Raw genomic sequence first — 22,738 nt, forward strand, 5'->3', positions numbered from 1 at the left:
AGTGAGGCGTGTTAAATGTACACAAGCTCCCAAGCCCCCTCCTTCTCCTCCACTTTTTACAAAGCTATTACAAGCCAGAAGAGTGTGATTTATACACTATAAACCCCCCACACACTTTTTCAGCCTAAAAAAATAAATAATAAAACAGTCTTCATTTAATCCCGCCAGGAGAAATGAACGACTGTGTGCTTCCCAGGCCAGCAGACACAGGGGCTAATGGTCTGATCGTGGTGGTTTGATAACTGTTGGCCTGTGGGGCAGATCTGGGCCATATGTCTGTAGCAGCTGAATGCGTGTTTGTGTCAGTCGTGACAATGCAAAGCAGAAACACCCAGGTCAATCAAAGTGAAAAGTGTTTTTTTGTTTGTTTTTTTTGTTTTTTTTTTGCATGTGAGCTTAAACAATTTAACCAAATCTATATCCTTGTGGAGTCGGGGACAAGATAGGTACTTAGCCGTTTGTCCGGTGCCAAAGTAAGCCGGGCCAGGCCAAGCCAAACCTTGAGGTTCTACTCAAATTGATGACCACAGTGGGAGGAAAACTTGCAAGGCAATAATACATTCTGAAAGAGAGAGACCAGAGCCAAGGCCTGGGGTGAAATCAATCGGCATCATTCAGAATGTATAGCAAGGCTACGCCGTTGCCCACCTGTCTTTTCATTTGGGTTAAAATGTAATAAGAAAATGTCAATTTCTAGGCAGGTCACAAACAAAGCACACATAAATAACAGAACGTCCATACTGCAGCATCTGAAATGTAAAGGTTAGAAAAGGAGAAAAAAAACACTTAATCTTTATTCAGACACATATATTTCTGAATTTTAATCATAGAATGTGTAATTGATTTTTATCTCTATATTTCTTACATGGTGAATTTGACACTTAAACCAGCCATTGCTTGAATACAAATTTCAAATGTTCTGTATGAAAGTCATCTATGACTCAGCAAGGAGATCTTTTAAAGCTAGCCGATGATACTCACAAGAGCAATACATCCTCAAGACTTAAAACCCAAAGTCCTTTCTGAAACTGATTATAAGGTCTTTTGTTAGTCTATATAGATTTCTGGCGACAAACCCAGCCCTTGGCCCAGAGAAGTTCCAAACATTTTGTGATCTGTTTCACTTATGGTAACCACAATTCATAACAGCAGAATAGGCTACCATTTTTTCATACGAATGGCATCTAAAAGCCTGGATTTTCATTTCCATACAACAGGGTCTAGTTGCTTGGAGGTGTATCTTTAATTTTGGGATAAAGGCCATGGAGGTGTCCCCACATACAAGAATATTTCAAATAATATAAAAGTGGAGGCATTAGTTTTCTCCATTTATCCTCCAATTGCAATTCATGTATTTGGATGTGTATAAAAGTAGCACACAAAGGAAACATCTGGTGTATTCTTAAAAGAAACCAGCCTGTTTCCAAGTTTCTAAGCTAATACTTCTTTCTTGAGTCAAAGAGGTTGCTTGGTTCAAACTGATTTGATTATTTTGAAGCCCGAAATCTTTATAACAGTAATGGCAGCTGTTTCTACTTCTATGTGGGCTAGTTTGCCAACTTGCTAGTTCTACAGATAACAATGTTATTTAACCCACAATGGCACACTATGGCAAGTACAGAATGATGACAAGTACAAAAGTTCAACATCATTCGGTCCGAAGTGCACCCGGTGTGGTTTGGCCCTGCAAGGAAGAGAGTCCAAATCAGCATAGCGCAGTATGTGTGTGTGTGTGTGTGTGTGTGTGTGTGTGTGTTTGTGTGTGTGTGTGTGTGTGTGTGTGTGTGTGTGTGTGTGTGTGTGTGTGTGTGTGCGTGTGTGTGTGTGTGTGTGTGTGTGTGTGCGTGCGTGCGTGCGTGCGTGCGTGTGTGTGTGTGTGTGTTTGTAAAAGTGTATCTGTGACATGAACACATATAAAATAACCTCTTCAAAGCTGTTGCCATGGTGAATAAGTGATTACCAGTGACATTACAGAACAATTTTAGACTTGACAGATTAATGGAATTAATCAAGCTTAATGACAAATTAAGTATTCCAATTAATCAAGACAACTGCAATGCCGCAGTGGCATAAATTACCTTGCCCACTTCACACACATAACGTGTAGCCTGACTGAGTAAGGATGCAATCTTCACAACAGAATCGTCCATTACACAAGCTTTGCTTATCTCTGAGTTCAGTTTATGTTTTTGTGAACATTTGTGTGTCTCCTTATTGTGTGAGGCTGTAGTACAAAAACAAATAATACAAAAAAGTCAGACAGGAACGATATCATCTTGGGTCTTCCTGTTCGGCTTTTCCCTGATACCGTGACATTTTATTAGTTTCAGACGGAGAACTTGTTGCATTTTTATATATTTTATTTTTACTCAGGGTGAATCTCAGATACCGTCTTTTTGACGTTTCACACTGCACTGTCCTCGTAACTTTCTCTTTTCTTTCTGCCTAAAAAAGTAAACCAGTCAGATCTGCGGGTAGACATCCCCTTTCAGCCCAGACTATTTAAATAGCCATTAGTCATGGAGGACTGTAGAGTCTTTTCCCTTGCCACTCTGAAGATCAAGCAGAATAAACAATATGGCCATGATGTATCTCGTCAAGCTGTCTTAGCCACCGGAGCTGTTGAGCAAGCCAATTATAAACCTCTGCAAACTCTTTAAGTGCAGCGAGTTTGTATGTTTTATTTTATCTGTCTGAGAGGGTTTCGTCTCTCTCTGTTTGGGAGATTCTCCATGACACAGACACCAGAGGATTTCTTCTTCTCTTGCTCTCTCTCTCTCTCTTTCTCACACACTCTCTCTCTTAATCTCTCTCTCTCTGTCATTTTCTCGTTTTTTCCCTCCTTCTTGCCCTCTCCTCCCTTCACCCTATCTCTCTCTTTCTCTCTCCCTCTCTCTCTCCCTCTCTCTCTCTCTCCTTTCTTTCTCTCTCTCTCTCTTGCTCTCTAAGCTGGTTTCCTCTCACTCCTTGTTGATTGCTTCTCTAACGCGCTGACTCAGCGGCGGGTGGCTCGGCCTGCCTAGCAAAACATTCCACTCCTCCCACTCACACGTTTAACTCACTGTCCCGGCTCTCGACTTTCAACTGCCAAACTGAGTTGTTGATCCAATTAAGTTTTGTTTTACTTGCTTTTCCAAGTCCCCCCTTTTCCATCCTCCACTTTTCTCTCCCTCCCTTTCCTAAACTCTGTATAATGAAAGGATTTTCTTTGTTCATTTCCCCATCAGTCTGCTAGAATGTTCTGAGATGCGACACCCCTCTGCCCTACCTCAAACCCACTTTACTGTGTTGGTACACATTAACTTATGGGTACCATGTCTAAGCATCCTTTGCCAGAGGCCCAGTATGTATGAGTAATTACAGCTGACTTTTAATGGATTGATAAAACATAATGAAGTACCTATCAGAGCACCTGTGACCACCACTGATGAGAGAGATACAGTGTTGGCAAAATTGACTGCTTAGTTAGTGTTTAATGTGAGGTGTACAGTTTCATAGCCTCAGGTTTCAATCATTAATGGGGTGTGACTTAACTGTTAAGTGCGACAACATATACTGTGAAAATAACGTACTTAGCCCAGCACGGTGAGTGCAGATCTATTATCTGCATTCGATTGGGAGTCTCTTGTGAAATCTAAATCCTTTGTGACAACTATAAAGAAAACAAAAACGTGTAGGTTCTCCCACCGTGGTAAATTGAATTTATTAATGGTTCATCTTAACTGAAACCTACATTTAAATGATAGTGGTGATGGCTCTTACAGAATTTGCTTCTCAGGTTGTGAAATCGTTTCCAACTATAATCTTCAACAAAGCCTCAAGATGAAGTATGAAAGCTGGTGAAAAGAGCTGCCAAGCCTTCCAGCTGGCTGAAGCTGATTTGTTAATTATGCACATTAACAGGCACACCACATAGCACAGGGAATTTTATTTACTTGCTGAACATTGTAGCAATAAATCGGAAAGCAGAAAATAATGCAGATACACCAAAACTTTTAAAAGGAACAGTCACTGCAGTGCCTTGGTTTACAGAAATAGACTTAAGTGAATTGTCTATCACTAAGGCTGAATCCCATTTCTCCCGCTACCCCTTCGTCTTTCCCCTTCCCCTCCGTTTTGCGCGTTCATGTGGAGGGGTAGGGCTGTCCCAATTCACGTTAAGACAGAGGGGTAGGGGAAGGGGAAGCGCTTTCTACCGCTCCAAACGAAGATTTTCCGAGGGCACACTTCAAACGGAGGGGTAGACTGATTTCCCTCAATGCATTGCGAACCCGTGATCATTAAAGAACAAACATCGCGCGAGTCCATTTAAAAATGTCGGAAACAGCAGGGAAAGCATCACACAAATGAAAGTATTTTCTTTGTAATTCATGATTTTAAAACTTGTTTGATGAAATGTTGCATTGTGTAAATAACAGCTGCAGGCGCCATGTTTGTTTATATCTGGTGAGTGACAGCTGTCGCTCTCCGGTAACGTAACAGCTGACGCTTCGTACTGATGACGTACGTAATTGTTGAAGTGCTATCCCAATTCGAAGGGCTAGCGTTTCAACCCCTCAAATCCGCTACCGCTCCGTTTGAAAAAGCGAAGGCGAAGGGGTAGGGGTAAGGGTAGGGGTAGAGATGAGAAATGGGATTGGGCCTTAGAGTCATACATGGTCAGTGTAGATCCCTAAGAAGCTGTTGCGTTTAATGCAGGGTAGCAGAAGTCCGCTGTGTGTGTCTCAGAGAGATTATCTGAGAGACGTCTCATTTGACATCCTTACTACACGGTTTGTCCAAACAGATCAGCCGAAGGAGGACAGCGGAGAGAGAACGCAAGGGGGTGAATAACGAGAGCCATGCTGACCTGTGCAAGCAGCTAATCTGTCAAGCCATGTCAAGCGCTTTTGCCTCATTAACACAAATCATTACTGTTGCGCTGTCTTGATTCGCTCAGCATAAAAAACGAAGATATTCGAATCGAATGTACAAGAGGCCAGCTCAGATCTGAGCCAGCATTGGCTTTGCACAAGTGTAAGGGAAGAACATTTCCTGGGTGGGGTTTTACAGAGCTTAGGACGCAACCAACTTTTTAGGACTGCTTTTTTTGCTTGAATGTAAAACAATTCAAAGCTACAGCCAGAATGTAGACAGATGCTGGATATTTGTATTTAATGTAAGTGGAATGTTTTAGTTTCAGTTTGTAGTGTACAGTGTTTTAAAATTGGTACACAATACATAGGATTTATAGAAAATATCTTGGAAGTTAACTTGGAACTTCATAAAGCCCTCCCACCCCCCAGTCCAAGGGGAAAAAACCCTAAACAAACTAAACAAAAGACTCCAGACCTGGTTTTCCATCGCAAGAAGATCCATGTTCCACTTGACTTATCCAGAACCCTGCTTTATTGAAATCCCTCCTGCTGTTCGCATACAGCTGTGTAAATGATCTGAGACGGACGATCAAAAACACAGTTTGTCAGGCGAACCTTGACACATGGCACAGGGATGAAACAGCAGTGGGAGAGGGAGGTGGTTCGGCTTCATCAGTTTTGTTTTGGCTCACTGTCTGCCTTTTCCCCTCTGTCTCCCCTCTCTTTCCTCTTCATATTCACCTCACTGTTTCCTGGGTCAGCCTTTCCACACCTGGAGTTGAGGATATAATGTACATGCTTTTTGTATTATCACATAGACATACTGTTAAATATTCAAGACAATCTGAAGAAAAAGCACTAAGAAACAAAGTCAATCAGTCATGTAATTTAGTGACATCTTTGATGCGAATACATGAACATTCTGGATAAATCTGGATACATTATAAGACAGACGTTTCCAATCCAGTAGCCTGCTCACGCACCGCCCTGGCTTTGGTTATGATGAATGGGTATGGCAGCGACACTTGCCTCATGATGCATCCTACTAATCACACTCCTCTGATGGGAATGTCTTTATTTAGTTCGGTCTTAACAACCTGTGAAGGTTATATTCGAGCTGTTTGAAAATCCCATTTCCTTTGCTCATTCATCAGTCGGAGGCCTTGTGTTTTCGCAGCTAATTATCTGCCGTACAGTGATAAATATGGGCACTGTTTGTCTGTAGCATACAAATAATTAAGCCTGGCACTAATTCACTGTCTGATGTGGATGGCCTCCTGGATGGAAAATTTGAAGGGCCTGTTATGATTCCATAATTGGACTGTGCTAATGTTGACCAGGGTTCGTGCCCTCGCTCTTAACGCCAGAGAGGAGCTTGTGTGATTGACCACAGTCCTTGGTGCGGCCTCCTTGGCAGTTTGTTAATGTGTCTGGGCGGGGTTGGTGCTTATAACAATAAGACTTGCACTGGTCAGTGAGGTCCGAGGGTCCTCTCATGATAACTGACTGAGCACTGTGCTCAGTCAGTTATCTCTGTGGCACTGTAATCATCAAAAGCTCTGTGGCACTGTAATCATCAAAAACCAAGTAATTGTGCATTCAGTAATTCTATTATGAGTTAATTATTCTGCCAGCTTTCTTTGGAGGACAGTGTTGAAGATGTAAATAGGTAGTAAGTAAATGGAAAGAAGTGGAAATTTCATTAAAGAAACATATGGATTTAAGGACATGCAATAAAGCAACCCAAATAGCCCTTTGATATTTACTCTTCTTGACAAAGGTGTGCTTTAATCATTTCAAACTAATTCAAATACTGTCAGGGACCTCAGGCGACACAGAGAGGTGTAAATGCTGGAGTTAATTTCAGAACAGCGACAGCCAGGGGAACTGGGGGAAAAACGGGGCAAAAAAAAAAAAACGCCACACAGGATACAAAAGCTCAGAAGTTGTAAAAGTCCAAACGGGAACGCACAGGGGATAAGAGTCCAAATCTTCCAAAACACAGAAGTCAAACAGGTAAACTAAGAGCAAACAAGGAATACAGTAAAATAGAAAGTGGAAGTGGAAATATTCAGTCAATAAAACAATAAAAGGATTTCAATATTCTGAGATAGAGGGGGCGTACCCCGTCACTTTATCCACTAGAGATTAGGGATGGCAGCCAGACAATTACTTTTTCTTTATGTAGAGAAGTAACAATAGGACAAATAATTAAATTAGTCTAGCACCATATCAAATTCCATTAAAGAAATATACATATATATTTAAGGACATTCAATAAAGCAACCCAAATAGCCTGTTGATATTTACTGGTCGTGGCAAAGACTCTTCTTCCTCCTTTAGGTAGAGATTGTGTGGTATGCGTCTGTGGAATAAAGTAAATACTTCTGAATCTGGGCCGAAGTTTTCCCGCATGATTTAACGATCCATCCTGACATACAATATATGCACGACAGACCTTGATGTATATTTTATGGTCTCCTGATTTTTCTCACAGGTGTTCTCTGGCTGCATGGCTCTGAATTATGTCAACTTAAAAGTGCATAAGACCACCAAACAGGTTGAGCTCACTTAGATCAGCTCCTATTTTATAGAGGTTGTCTGACAAATTACGCCCTCCATCTGCCATAGTGGAAGAAAGGCGTGAGACATTAATGAGGAGTAATGCCAGATTGATTTCGGCTGGATTCCACCACTCTTATTAAAAGCTAGGCTTAAACATTTTTGAGATAATTACAACTGGCCTTGAAATCATAGTTGCTTGTTTGTACAAGGTTTTAAAATGAGTTAAAAAAAACTGCAGCGTAGAATTTAAACTGTGTTGCATCAATTGTGGCACTTGTGGGTAGGGAAGCAATGAAATGTGTCTGAGGTTTATTTCTTATTCACATTGTTTATGACACTCACAGCTCATAAGTGAGACTTCTCTGATCCTTGTCCAAGGAGAGTCTGTCTTTACGTTAACAATGAAAGGCTGTATAGAGGGCCTCAGAAAGTATCAGCAACTGAAGAAAAAAGAAACAGACCTCTGACAGTGAAATTTGTTTCCTGATCATCAAGCATACATAAATCAATACTTACTCAAGGTACATCGGTACTTACTTACTATGCCAGAACAGAGAGGCAGTTCAGTCTATGTTGGTGTTTTTGAGCCAAGAGCAAGATTTTGGGCTTTGTAGTTGAATCTGAGGGTGATGCCATGCCATCAGCTGTGGCTGTTTTGATTCAATTTCACAAATTAAAATGACACAGGGCAACTTTGGGTCAGTATCAAGAGTAATAAGCATGAGTCTCCTCTTTCAGGTAGGTCTTGTTCACTATTGCATTGATTCAGGCCAGAGGTACTAATCTGTAAGGGCCCTGAAGTTCCTCAGCATCCTGGCATCCCAAATTATAATGCCCCCTAAATGCATTTGTCACTTGGGGATGGGAGAGCCTTTTATCATTATTTGTCTTATTACCCTGGTGAATTAGAGAATCAATAGCAAGCTACTACCTGCGACTATGTTGTGAAGCAGAACTAATTATGGTTCTTTATTCCGAAAAAAAAATAACGATTTCATGATGCCTCCCTGATCCACTGTACAAGCCAAGGCGTTACTGCCCAAACACATGTTGTATTTGTTTGTATTCCCACTGTGTCTTGCTAAAAGATTGCTTTTCTATTTTATAGATTTTGATTTAACTCAAGCTTTATTTCTGTCTCTTTTTTATGGACTTTTCACTTTGTGCCAGTTCCCAAAATGAAAAAAAAAAAACTTCAGTGCAAAGCAAGAATGTATGAGCGTGGCCAGACTGAACACTCCCTTCACTTGCACTTTAGAATACCATCAGGGATGATAGCATGAGATTTTCAGAGAATATGTATACAAACAAATCACCAAGTCATACATACGAATGAGTTGGGAAGAACTTTAGTAGAGGTGCTATTTACATAGTCATTTCATGGCTTTTTTACCAGTATGATATTTTCCTATCTGAATATATCAACACGCCAAGTCTCATCCTTCCATCTGGGTTTAACCTTCCAAATTCCCGGTGGCTAGTGTTAGATTAGCACCTTCTTCATGCTCCCTTTGTCTTCCATTCTTCATTGTTGTTTCTTCTTTCTCTGTGTATATAAAATCAGCAGACTTCTCACTGGTGCAGTCCAAACATCCACCAGCCAACTCGTAAATCCCTCACAGCTCGTTTTTGCTTGTTCTTTCTTGAGAAAGGGAGTCAGTGGCTGGCGTTCAGCTGGTACTTGTTCAGCCCCTTTCGCATCTCTTTGCAGTTCTGGGAAAGTCACCAAGACCAGCCAGCAGCACCGTGGTGTCAGGAAACAATCTCGGAAGACACGAAGGCTAACGCTGGAATGCTTCCGATGTTAATTTGATTTCCGCCGCATTATCATCCGAGTTTCGCTGCAATCTAAGCCAGTGGCGCTGTCCCACTATGCCTAATGTAATTCAATTTCTACAAGCTAGAGCGCTAATTCTATTACCCCGTCAAAGAAGTTACCATGGGTGAGGGAAAGAAGCATTCACCTTCATTATTTACTGGGGATACAAGAGATCCTACAGACGCCTGTGTATTGTTGGACTGGTTTAGTTAGAAAGGATTTTTGTAATGATTTATTACATATCCCATCTTTCCGTTATGTTGATGTTTTTCAGTACAATGATCAGTTTCAGTTGTAGTGTATGCCACTTTCCTAGGGGCAATGTGTGATTTAGGTTATTTATTTTTTATTTTTTAAATGACGATATTATCCAGCAGTGCCTGAGATTCAGATGACCATGACATAAATCTGGTTGCATATAGTTTGAGCTCAATGCATAAACATCACTCTGTCTTCTGAGATATCAGGTTATTGAAAAATCAAAACGCTTTTTCATCAAATAAATGTAAAACTATCTGATCTGTCTTTTTCTTTATTGACATAGGGAGTTAGCTTCCTTGATAGAATCAGAGTCCCCATCGCTTCAACCAGCTGTCAGTCACAGTTTTATACGTTGAATACTTCAGCCATGCTATGTTGAAAACGTATAGCTTGGTAAAGGAAACTGGATAGGGTCCAAGCAATAACCAGATCCAATCTCACTACATATTTTTCTTGAATATTTTAATTTTTTTTTTTTTTCTCAAAATGTCAACTTGAACTTTCAAAACCCTTCATCAGCTATGAATGACTAAGTAACTAAGCAATATTGCTGGCAGAATGGAGGCCCTTAATGACTACATGAACAGGTAGCAGGATTATCAGAATGCTGGATAGCAGCAAGGGCGTCACCCTGGAATACAGATGAGATGGAATGTGGAAGAAGGGAAACAAAACTGTAGCACAGAAAGAGAGAGAGAGAGAGAGAGAGCGAGAGAGAGAGAGAGAGAGAGAGAGAGAGAGAGAGAGAGAGAGAGAGAGAGAAGAGAAAGAGAAAGAGAGAGAAACTTCCGGGATGCTTATTTGAAATGGTGCATTCTCAGTACTCATGGCTGGCAGCCCCTTCTCAGTGATTTATTTTTGTGGAAGAGGCCAGGCTTGTGCTTTGTCAGGATCCCTATTGCTATTGTTCCCTCAAATAGATCTGTGAAACCAGATGCTAAACCATAAAAAGTAATGCTGTCCTCCAAACTGAATGTAATACTATCTCACCCTGAAATAGCTCTGATATCTTAATACAAAGGACTGTGATATGTCTTTGATTTCCTGAAATGTCCAGAAATCCATTTCATGAGAATATATCTGTGGTAGGGTTTGGTGATAGTGTGTTGCTAACAGATACTATCCTGTTCAGATCTCCCAACCTAAAGCACCCATCCAGTCAGTCAGTCTCAATTTGTCATTCATTCAAGGATCCTTCTTGTTGCGAACACTGAAGTGAATCATGATGGGCCTCTGCAACTGATGCTTTCTGTGGTGTGATTCTAGTAAGTGATGTAGCACTAAAGAAGAATGTATATGCTTTATGTGTGTGTGTGTGTGTGTGTGTGTGTGTGTGTGTGTGTGTGTGTGTGTGTGCATATGGGTAAAGCCACTGTGAGCGAGGAAAAGGCTAAAAGCTGTTTGTAAATAACACAGAATATTCATTATGAATATTCTTTGCATTCATTATTGGATCAACTTCTGATCATGGTTTCTTTCTCTCTTGCAATGCCTCGCACACAGGTGAATTTATGCTTTAGTCATCTTGTGTAGAGCACTTAGCCTCACTGCTGTAAATTATGCATGAAGGAAAAAGCCCATGCCGAAAGAAAAACTGTCAACTTCATTAGACATTAGGGCGCTGCCTGAGATTCAGAGGTGTTGCCTTTCCAGACGCTGCAGCATTTCTCTCCCTCTTTCTCTCTGTTTTCTCTGTCTCACTCTCTCTATCTCGGTTGGTCTATGTCACTGTCTCTCTTCTCTGTCTCTCTCCCTGTCTCTGTGTTAGTCCATACTGCCCCCCCCCCCCATCCCCCCACCCACCCCTCTCTTTCTTGCTCACTCTCCCCCACTCGCAAATTTTGCATGCAGTTTGTTAAACACTGGAACTAATTAATCTTTAAGGGATGAAAAATGAGAGATTTTCGGCATGGAATGACACAGATGAGGACAGAAATTGGCTGTAGGTGTTTGTGTGATGAATATAAATGGCAGCAGCCTTTTCCAAGGCTAATTGGCTCCTTGGTTTTGTGTGTTTGAAGGCTGCCTCCCATTGACACTTTAAACTCTCGCCGTGGCTTCCGTCACTGACATGCCATCCTTTCATTTGAATTTTTGTTTCAATCTGCAAAGCCGATTTGAAGCCACGTGTGTCACGCCTTTGATGTGATTAGGCATCCTTGACAATGGCGCAAACGTTTTGTTTTTCACCTCAATGAGGTACGCATGGCGCGAGGCGCATGCCAGCTCTGTCTGGAAGAGGGTTTCCCAGTACTGTCATCATTGTTGTTGTTGTTGTTGTGGTGGTGGTGTAACACAGCGCGTGTCTGTGCTATTCGCATTTCTGAGTCGTCGCACCGTGCCACACTGGCTCCCAAATAGAAAACATGGCCCCTGTGTTTATTGGCAGCGACCATGCTGCAGGCCAAGCCTGGGGGCACGAAGGACGTAAACGCACACCTCTCTCTCTCTCTCTCTCTCTCCCCCTTTTTCTTGCTCTCTCTCTCTCCCTACCTCTTCTTTCTATCTCTCTTTCTCTCTTCCTGTCAGCATGCAGAACGGCATTTGATACACATTCTGACATCCTGCATCCTGGGTAAATGGCCGCCTTCAAATCAGCCAGGGTGTCCGGATTTCCCCCTCAGGTGGTCCCCTGGGGGTGGTTAGACCAGAGCTTGTATGTTGGCACTGTCACATCTCAGCCCTCCAATACTGTTGTATGACTCAATAGCCTTTTACCCCCATGTTTGTTTTCAACTTTGTTTCCCATTACAGTAAACACTCATGTATGTTCTGCAGAAATTCTACAACATGCTGCAATAGTGTCTGTTATGTACAGGGAATATAGAGGTTCAAAAATGTTCTACCCTGATGCAATTTCAGTTATTAAAATATGAAGAATCTTGTAATCAGGGATAGATGTAATATTGCGCATACCTTTACCGAGGCGTTAATGATGGCGGAGTCATCACCGAAGCGATGGGGCATGGCACACCCACTGGGTGCAGGCACACACTCACAGAAGTGTGAGAGTGTACATACACACATATACACACACATTCATGCTTTACTAACACTGATGCCACAGCCTCTCCTGAAGATATTCCTGTGCTTTCTCTCTTCCAGCGGTAAGAAAATGGGTCAATGGGGGTGTTGTAAATTAAATGAGCCCTCAATATACAATAAAATTATCCCAGCTTGAGGGAGCTGCTAAGCCTGGTGGCATGGCTGTACAGAGTGTATTTAATTTGATTCCTTTAAAGGAGTTCCATGCTCATTTTTATCCAGTAGAAACACCACCACTTCAAACGAGGATGGTGGGGGTTAGGACACCGACTCACAAGCTGATGAGCCTCTCTCGTTCTCTCTTTCTTTCTCCCTCTCTCCTTCTCTCATGTCTATTTTAAAAGACAGAGAAGATCACAGGCACGAGCTGACTCAAAGCACACCGGGATATCAGCGTGTATCCCAAGGTGTTGTTGTTGAGGCTGAAGCTAATTGCTAATCTCAAATACATTTTTTGAGTTGAGGTGACTATTTCAGCTTGTGTGATGTAAAGAGCGAGGGACTGGAGGAGAAAAGTAAGCAAGAGAGAGAGAGTGATAGAGAGAGAGGGAGAGAGAGAAAGAGAGAGGTTAAGGGCTTGTCTGTGGGAGGCACTGCTCTGCCTCTCCCTTGTGTCTTTGTGTAAGCCCCAGAGGTGTTAGCAGGAGAGCGCGGTGCGCTGGGACTGATTCTCTATGACACTGCCACAAGCATCCACAGGGCTCCCACAGAGACTTCAAACGCCCTGCGTGTGTAGCAGGGTTAAAAGCATGCACAGGCGTGGGGATCTCTCCTCTCCTTGTGGGGGAAGGCGGTGGCTTTAACAAGCTTATCTTACCCTTAATTTAGTCTCAGTTATCAAAGCACAAGGGCTGGGGCAATGAAAGGTGGGTGGGGAGGGGTTGGGGGGAGGGAATGGTGATGTTGGGAAGGGGGAGGGGGGTTGCTGGGGGGGTTGCTGCGGGCGTCCTCTCTTTTGACTGCTACCTATGACCGCAATTTCAGGTTCCACCTCAAGCATGACTTTGTTTTGATGACAGGCCCAATTTCTTGGACTCAGAAAGATTGCCCTTGGTCTCTGGCTTTTACAAGTGTCACAGCATAGGCTGGCTATTCCAGAGTGTATTTATGCATAGAATACGGCTGTCAAGCTGAATTGAACCAGATGAAGGGATGATGAAGCATTTAAGGTATTAAATATGCTACATTAATGTACAAAAGATGAGTTGCTGATACAATGTAATCGGTATTCTTTTGAGTATAATTCAGATAGAACAGATAGAATACAATTAAATGTACCATTTATTAATGTACAGGCCATTAGTCAAAAATGTAATGTTCAGTGTTTATGGCTAAGCTTTAAAGATGTTGTCATACCACTTCACATTTTCTCTGTGTCATTACTCATTCTCACTTCCATTAGGTGTGGCTGAATTGTCATGTCTTCTTTGTGTTTGACCAATTAGGTATATTTATTTTATACTTGAATACCAATAAAAAAAACTCTTTTTCTGTTTGTTCTCTGTCACTCAGTGATTTAGGCTTCTGCTAATAAGCTGACTTTTTGGTGTGTGAATGCACATAGTCTAAACACATTTTTGTTTTAAAATAAAGACTGGAACTATTTCTAGGCTATAAAATGCAACTTGCTTGCCAGAAGGATAGATCTAAAAGCAAGGTCATATTTCATATCACAATATTTTTATGATTTCTGCTGTAAAATGGTATCACATTTTATATCTGTGAGGAAAAACTGACCTTTTTCTTGGACCTGTTAAAATTGATGAATGAAAACTGTCAAAACCAGCTAAGCCAAAAAATTGGCTGTTTACCCCATGTCCCTCCTCCAAAACCCAAATTTGAAATACCTTTTTGACTCCTTTTGATCTCCTAAAGAAAAAGCCAGCTGATGATTTTGCAAAGGATAAACAGACCACGCTCATAATTCCTTAATTCTGTCAAAAATGGCTCTCCTTATCTCCTTAAATGGATGTTTTTTCTACCTCAGTAGATCTTTCCTTTCTCAATCAAGCCCATATCATTTCCTTCTTTTCTTTCTTTCTATCTTTCTTTCAGTTTTCCTTGCACTCTTTCTTTCTCTGTGCATTGTGAGGTGCAACACTGATATATTCCTGACCTGGCTGTGAACTGAAACAGTTATAATCAAACACCTTTTCACCGCAGCAGGAAGAGAGTGCTGTGTTGCCAAATACGTCCTTGCATACATCAGACTGACACTGTGGGGCCTATGCAGTGGAAATGATTAAGTGCAAAGCCCAAATGAATAAAACAACATTATGTCAACAGCCAGGCACAGTGTTAATAGAAGAGCTAGAGCAAATGAGCACGGTATTAAAAATTTAACCCAAATGGTGCAGCCTGGCCTTAGAAGCTGCTGTGGCCTGCGATTTCTTTTTTTCTGCTGAGCTCGAACTGCAACTAAGCCTTGTAGTTCAATATGCTGTGAATAATTCAAGCTGAAGTTTTTCTTTCTTTTTTCACTCAATCTCTTTCTCTTTCGTTCTCTCTCTTTTTTTTCTTTCTCTGCGTTTTTTCTCTCTCTAATTTTTTTCTATCTTGTTGTTCTTTTGAATACCATTTTGAAAACATGTTTCCAAGCCTTTACAAGAGGAAACTCAGATGTACTTACTACTCCATACGAAAACCCTCAACATGGCATCATTGGCCAGCTCTGTTTATGCTCACTGACATGCCATCTCTCTTTCTCCTCTTTGCTTCTCAGGTTGACACGCTGGTTCCCACTAAAATCACCGGCATCATAACCCAGGGGGCGAAGGACTTTGGCCACGTGCAGTTTGTGGGCTCCTATAAGGTGGCCTACAGCCACGACGGGGAGAGGTGGCTCATATATCAAGATGAGAAGCAGAAGAAGGACAAGGTAAGCCAGTCGCTGCAGATCAGAAGAGTTTTATCATTCAGCCGCAGCCAACTGGAGTGTTATCTAAGCCTATTATCTAAGCCCCATTTCAGTTACAGCTCATGCTGAAATTCCCTTCCAAACCAGTTCCCTTTGTACTAAATTCACCTGATAATTGTATGCAAAACCACTATGTGGTCTAAGCTGAAAAGTGGTTTGTGCTGGAGCCATGCATCTACAGTGTGTTGATGAAAAAAGCTTGTTCCTTGCCAAGCATGCCTGGGGTGACCCCTCTTTGAATTTCCTTCTTCCCTCTCCACCTCTGTGAGCACAGCAGTGGGTTATCACACACCTCAGCGCACTTCGCCAAGCCCACTCCGAGTTCTCTTGCCCAGTCTGGCAATCAGATAACAGCAGGCCCTAACAGACCTGACCAACACAACGTCAGCAATCTTGTTTACCACTCTTCAAAGGGTTACACATGTCAATTGCAGAGGCTGGTCCCTGCCAGCCACGTCTAATGCAGCCCCCCCCTTCCTACTCTGCTATCAGCAAACGAGTAGTGGAGCTGTTTTGGAGGCTTTCATGTGTGTGTGTGTGTGTGTGTGTGTGTGTGTGTGTGTGTGTGTGTGTGTGTGTGTGTGTGTGTGCGTGCATGTGTGTGTGTGTCTTACCCCTCTCGTAATGATAAGAACTTCCCAATCTGCTCTGGAGGTAATCACTTAAATGAGAACGATGGAGAAAAAAGCAGGTGGAAGAGGTTCATCGGCGCCTAGGACCAAAATTCGATGCTCAGAGGCACGTAAGTGCAGTAAGAGTGGTTTGAACGATCAGCCATGGTGGTTTAAAATGGCCCAAAGGTTTTTTAGTTTTTTTTTTCTCCAACGGGTCTTTGCATCCCTGTACCGTTTGGACATGGGAGGAAATGGTTGGAGGATAAATGGAGATGGAAAAGGAAGTGAAGGATGAATAACTGGCGTAATGAAACACTTTGCACATCAATTTATGACCTCAGCGAAAAATACATTTCTCTTCTAGAGGAACATTTGTCATACACTTTTCTCTTAGACTTTCCATCTCTCTCTCGTTTATCCATTCTTTCTTTTTCTGTCTATCTCTAGCTCCATGTCTCTTTCCCTTTCTCTCTCTCACTCTTACTTTGTCTCTGTCTCTCCATTCCTCTGCCTTGCATTCTCTTGTTTCGTCCCCTGCTCATGTAAGCATGTGTGCTCTCCATCTCGTCCCCCTCTCTCTCTCTCATCTCCAGCGCTTTGCTTGAGAATAGTGTTGAGCTTATTGACAGTTAGGCATCCTGGAACGACTCCAGCCTGTTGGCAGGCCTAGCAGGACAGAGGACGGGAAAGGATTGTTGGAAAAGAAATTGGTTGTCAGTTAGAAATCATGCACAAAACACAAATTCACAAGCTTGTGATATATGATGTGAAACATTTCAAAACTAGTGAGAAAAGTGTCAGTCCAGACAGGCTTCAGCACATAATTTATGATTACCAATAAAAGTGAACATCAGACAGGTTTTTAAGTAGATTTTAGGTTCAGTAGATAGCAGTGTCATCTGTATTCATCTGTTAATCTTGCAATCTGTCAATATATACAGTAGCTCTGCTGAGTGATAGCACCACACATACGAAACCTCTATCGATTTATCTTTACAGCTCCCATAAGTCAGTGACAAAGGGTTAATTAGCCACTAAATAGATGCTGTCCATGTTAGTCAAGCGTCAATACCACGTGAGATTGAAGTAAATCAGATCACCCCACCACCAAGATTAGCTAACGTCTATAAGCATACGATAGCAGTGTATGCGCCTCAAAGGAGAAAAAACCCTTGGGTCAGGATTAGCTTTGATTAGGATTTGTGTTAGCCTTCTCCTCTCCCGACTCCTCCAAGCTAAAAGACAAGAGTTCCATTAACAGTAACTCGCATTCCCCCTGAGGCCTTAGCATCAGCATCAGCTTTACAGTGAAAGCAGGATAGAAAAACACAGACGGGCCGTCCAGTGCAGCACGGGCTGAATCAGCCATGGGGGGGATAGAGGCTCCTGCCCTTCACTTAAGTTGTAAATAATGAAGTATGGCCACTGGTCAGCCCCAGAACCAATCGGTAATGGGTGCCCTTGGACTTGAATCATTTCACAAATCAATGCAGTGGAAACATTGGCCTTCAGGTCAGATGAAATCCACCAGCCAGAACGAATAGAGCTGTAATGGACCACCACGTTTCCCAGATACTCTGCATTGGCCCGAGAAGGAAGAATGCTGTTTAGGAAGGGTAGTATTAAAGCGTTTCCTCTTTGCAAGGGTATTGCTTTCCTTGTGATTGTTAATGTTTGGCTGCATTCTGCTCATACTTAACTCTGAGAAAATAGGTAGTCTGGTTATCTTGAATGGCTGATAGTTATATGATATTGTGGTAATAAAATTAAACGTGAATATTACATTACATGCATCTCTATGAACACATGTCATTTAAAACTCAATATCCCAGCTCATCCCAACTCATACAAGAAATTGGCGTTGAATTTCTGTTCTAGACATATCAAAAGTGACATTCAATCAAAACAAAACTTTTAGTTTGAATCCGTGTGAAGAATTGTGCTTTGCACTGTAATAGCCCACATTAAAGCGTGATGCTTTAATTTCAATCTCATTTCATCCCAATATAAATTGAGCATGTTTCACTTTGATTAATACGTGAGTTGTGCAATCAGGAACAGACTGTAATAGCCTCTCATGGCCACACTCATACTAATGTATGTTGTTTGGTTGTAGAGTAACTGATACTAGAGCTATTCTTGTTATCATTCTGCTAAGGAACCGATGTTGGTCTATTAACTATAGTGTTGTAATCATTCTATTACACTCATGCCTTACACTCAATTTTCTGTTTGTTTTCAGAGTTTGTGTGTGAGATGAGCTATATTTTTGAGTGTTATAGACTACTTTGTGATTGCCACATCATCACTGTAAAACACCTTACTTCGTAACTAGATAAGGATAAGGTCCTACCAGGTGTTGCTAGACTGTGAAATGTTACAAAGTATGTGACAAGGTACAATGGATAAAGCAATGGAGATTTTTAATGTGGAGGCATGGTTTGGATTGGAGCAGACACCTCTGGCTAAATCCAATATGTGATGTTGATCACATTGCATATATGAAACTATTTTATCTAAAGCTCTATACAGACATCTTTGGTAAAACAATTTATTTGATGTATTTCTAGCTCATATTGATCTGCTTTGAGACAGCCATATATTTGTTTCTGTCACTTTCAATGCACTCGATTGGACCATTATTGAAACCAAACAACACCTCTGAAAGTGTACAATCTATTTCAACACTCCAAAAATATACAGAGAGAGAGGTCAATACCACATATCACTGTGCATAATGTCATACAGAAATTGTATCATGCTTTTCCACTTGAAGGCTGTAGCTTTATTTGTTTTGTGGTGAACTATGTAGTGAGTAGACATACTTGCAAAGTCTGTATGACCTGTTCAGTTCAGGGCTGTATGTGAGTCTTAGCCCTGGAACTGATGGCATTAGGTTGGTTGCTCTTCGGAGTGCAGTAAATTCACAAGCAGTCTGAAGGATGCACAAGGCGACATGGTCCTGATTTTCTGTGATTTTTCACGGATACTTCATTCTCTGCCGGTGTTACACAGTGTGCCAAGAAGGCAAACAACTACAAGGTATTTCGATTGAACGAGTCAAGTAGACAATTTTGGTCCAACAGAGGGCTGTATGTCTTTTGTATAGCAGAGGATCTTCATTGTCCAGTGGTTTAGTTTTAAAGGTTACGCCCGTGCCCAGATGTCTCTCAGTATCATTATATTTCCCTCCATGTTTATTTCTGTCTGTTGATTTAGCCAATAGCCGACCTCTTATTTGCAGGGGCGGATCTAGCCATTTTGGGGCCCTAGGCAAAATATAGACATGGGGCCCTCATTTTTGAAACACGTACACAAAACAAAAAACCATCCCAATACTCTTAGAATCGCAATAAACCCATAGTGCACTGCCACTCAACTCTCCACAGTAAAATCAGTTTCAGATTTCTCCAGCCTTTGCCAAAATGACATGTTTATTACTCAGATCAGACGAGAGAGAGAGAGAGAGAGAGAGAGAGAGAGAGAGAGAGAGAAAGATTAGAATTTCCATTCTCTGCCAGAGATACAAAATGATCTTGCACTTAACAGAACTAAAATAAAAAATGGATATGAGTCCATGAAAACCACCATCTACATTTAAACAGGACCAATGAAAAGATTTTGTGTGTGGACAGGAATAACAGTGGCTGTGTGTGTGAGTGAGAGACAGGCAAAGCAGTGGTTCAGTGTGAGTGAGTGAGTGACAAGCTAAGTTGCGCTCGGCCAAGTGTATAATAATGGCGATCAGACGTTTTCAAGCTCTCTCTCCATTTGTTTACTTCGTTCACAAACAGCTCTTGATTTACATGATCTATGGCTTTACCTGTTTGGAGCCGTTGCTGAAGCGTTCGCCAAACAGCCATATTTGCGAGGTGATCAGCAGACTTCTCGTGTTCTTTTAGGAAGGCTGATACATTTTTCCAGTCGTTCGTGCCGTCAATTTCGGCAGTGTATCTGTTACAGAACCTGTTATCTATCTGCCGAGCAAATGTCAGGCTCATATACAAAAACATTAACGTGAATTAATTGATGCTAATACCTAGCGCAGTCTCTGTAATTTCCCCTATACGTTAGTATTAAGCTAACGTATTTTCTATCACAGTTTAAACACGCAATGCTATGTGAAACGAATGAGATGAGATTACTAAAATGTATTCTGCATGTCTGCTCAGTTTTACAGTGCTACCCAAGTAAAGGTTTGAAAATAACTTCAAGCTTCAGACTTTCTGTTAGGGAAACTGTTTTCTATCTGCCAAGCAAATTACCTATTGTTCTGGAGGTTTATTGCTTTGCAACAGGGGCAACCTTTCTAGGGATCCCTCTGCTTTGGTTTGAAGTAACGTTATTTCGCGCTGCGTGCGTTAATACGTGATCATATTCTGGACTAGTCCAATGCACAATGGAGGGGAGCATGTGTGCTGGAAAATTATTATTTAGGCATTAGTTCGGCGTTATGTTGAAATTTGTGTTATTTTTTTTCTACTAGAAATGTGTTTCTTTTTTTTTACTTTACATAAGTAATGGCTGGGGGGGTCAGATTTGGGGGCCCCTAATAAAGACAGATTTGGTTGGGGCCCTAGGCACTTGCCTAGGTTTGCCTAATGGAAGATCCGCCTCTGCTTATTTGTTATTAGCTTACTTGTATTTTCAGACTTGTGTTGAAGACAAAGACAAGATCAATAAAATGTGGGCCCAAGACTAAGAGGAGAGTAGGCTTGAGAAGAACTACTACAATATTTCATGCTGAAAATCCCTTGTTTCATCTTTTAGGGAAAGACATACCTTGCAGCACTCTGCTGCATAGAACACATTGAAGACAACATGACCATAGGCCATGTGCTGGGCACAGAGACCACATAAATATCTAGGATGATTTTGAGTAGCAGCTGAGTGTTGTTATTATGCATTCTGCTACTGCAATGGAGACTCAAGAGAGATGGCACGACTTCCTGTTGAAGCTAAGAATGTTTCGGGTGGTTTGCTTGGCTCAAGCTGTACTTCAACTTTATTACTATATAAACAAGCAGTGTGCAGGAGACAGATTGATCCAGATGGACCCATGAAAAGAGACAAAAAATGAAAAAGAATGAATTTCTACAAAGAAAATGTGGCCTTGTCTCATTGGCTCTGGCTGGCTGTCGTCATAGAACAACCCTCAAGGTATTTTGTGCTCTGTTCTCCAGGAAGACAGATTATATCTTTACAGACACTTTCTGGGAATTATAGGGAAGTGGGAGAGACTATAGTTTATCCTGTTTTTCTGATTAGACAAATGAACTGAGCTGCCGTAATATATTAGACCTCTTCAGTATAAACCACTCAGAAGAGTAAAGAGGCAAATCGTAGCCATCTCTAAAAATGTGCGTTGAAAATAACATGTCAGTATCGGAATTCCTCACATTTAAAGAGAAGTTCTCTGAAACAGTAAGTTAGTAAGCAACTACACACTTGAGCCTAAGGAGAGAACTGGGAGCAGGGGCATAATCTTGACACAAGTGGAGGTGGCAGCACGCGTGAGGCTGTCACACCAGCCACCATGCTCGCAAGCAGGCCTGCCGGGGACTACGCCGCACGCCGAGTCACCGCAGACGTGTAAAGTGCCGATGGTGTTTACAGTCAAGCCTGGCTGCTATCACACTGGCTCCTTCAATTATTTACACCTCTTACCCATGCTCTGACATGAGGCGACTTTTCTCTGTGTTTGGCAATTGGCATGCAACACATGCACTAACACACAGACACAGGGCGCAAGCGCGCACACACACACACACACACACACACACACACACACACACACACAGCAGCACACAAACACATACCCACTGACTGTGAAAATACTGTGGTCGTTCAGTTGTGGATGCGCGCGCGTGTGTGTGTATGTGTGTGTGTGTGTGTGTAAAAGACGGGGAGAGTGTGTGTGTGTTTGAGAGAGACCGAGAGAGAGAGAGAGAGAGAGAGAGAGAGAGAGAGAGTCTGTGCCAATATGCATGTGTGAGAAATGAAGGGCGTACATAGATATGTGTCAAAAAGTGTGTGTGCATGATTTCTGTTCAACCCTCATAACAAGAATTTTTTTAAAGTGAAAACCAGTGCTATTAGCATAAGAAAAGACTTGTGAATTGGTTTGAAAAAAAAGAACATTTGTCAAATTATTTTGCTAGATCCTTGCTTGTGAAAGGTTACAATGAATACAAAACAAGTTGCTAGAAAGCATCTCATCTGTCCCTTCATTAGGAATACAACTGATGGTGACAGCAGGGTTCGCTGATGGTCACCTTATGGTGTCCTTTCAACAAACAGTTTCCAAAGGATCTTATCTCCTTATCATAATGCTTCAATGCAGCCTGGTATTTTGTTTTCTTTTTTTCTCCAACAAAAATGAATTAGTAATATAAAACATTCCTATTTGACAATTAGATTGAGTTGATTTAATCTGAAAATAAAGGAATAATACCTTTTTTAAACTAGCTGACAACGTATTCTAAATGTGTGGTAAATTAGCTCACATTAAATCTTCAAAGCTAATTGTATTACTTCAGTTTTCATGCGATATAAATCTTAGGCAATTACTTGTCCCTTGTTCACCAGCTTCCACAGAAGATATTGATGGTATTCTAATAACTATTTTCCTCACAAAACATAGGATTAGAACTAGCCCATT

At 41.6% G+C, this 22,738-nt stretch overlaps 1 protein-coding gene across 1 annotated transcript in view; it reads left to right on the forward strand.

Moving 5' to 3' along the window:
* edil3a (EGF-like repeats and discoidin I-like domains 3a) overlaps window positions 1–22,738 on the forward strand; it is a 121,360-nt gene that overhangs the window by 94,123 nt on the left and 4,499 nt on the right. Inside the window, exon 10 of the mRNA XM_080852362.1 lies at window positions 15,269–15,424. Coding sequence (XP_080708488.1) covers window positions 15,269–15,424 — 156 coding nt within the window. The remainder of the gene's footprint in view (window positions 1–15,268; window positions 15,425–22,738) is intronic.

Source organism: Sprattus sprattus, assembly GCF_963457725.1.
Source record: "Sprattus sprattus genome assembly, chromosome: 15".
Taxonomy (NCBI): domain Eukaryota; kingdom Metazoa; phylum Chordata; class Actinopteri; order Clupeiformes; family Clupeidae; genus Sprattus; species Sprattus sprattus.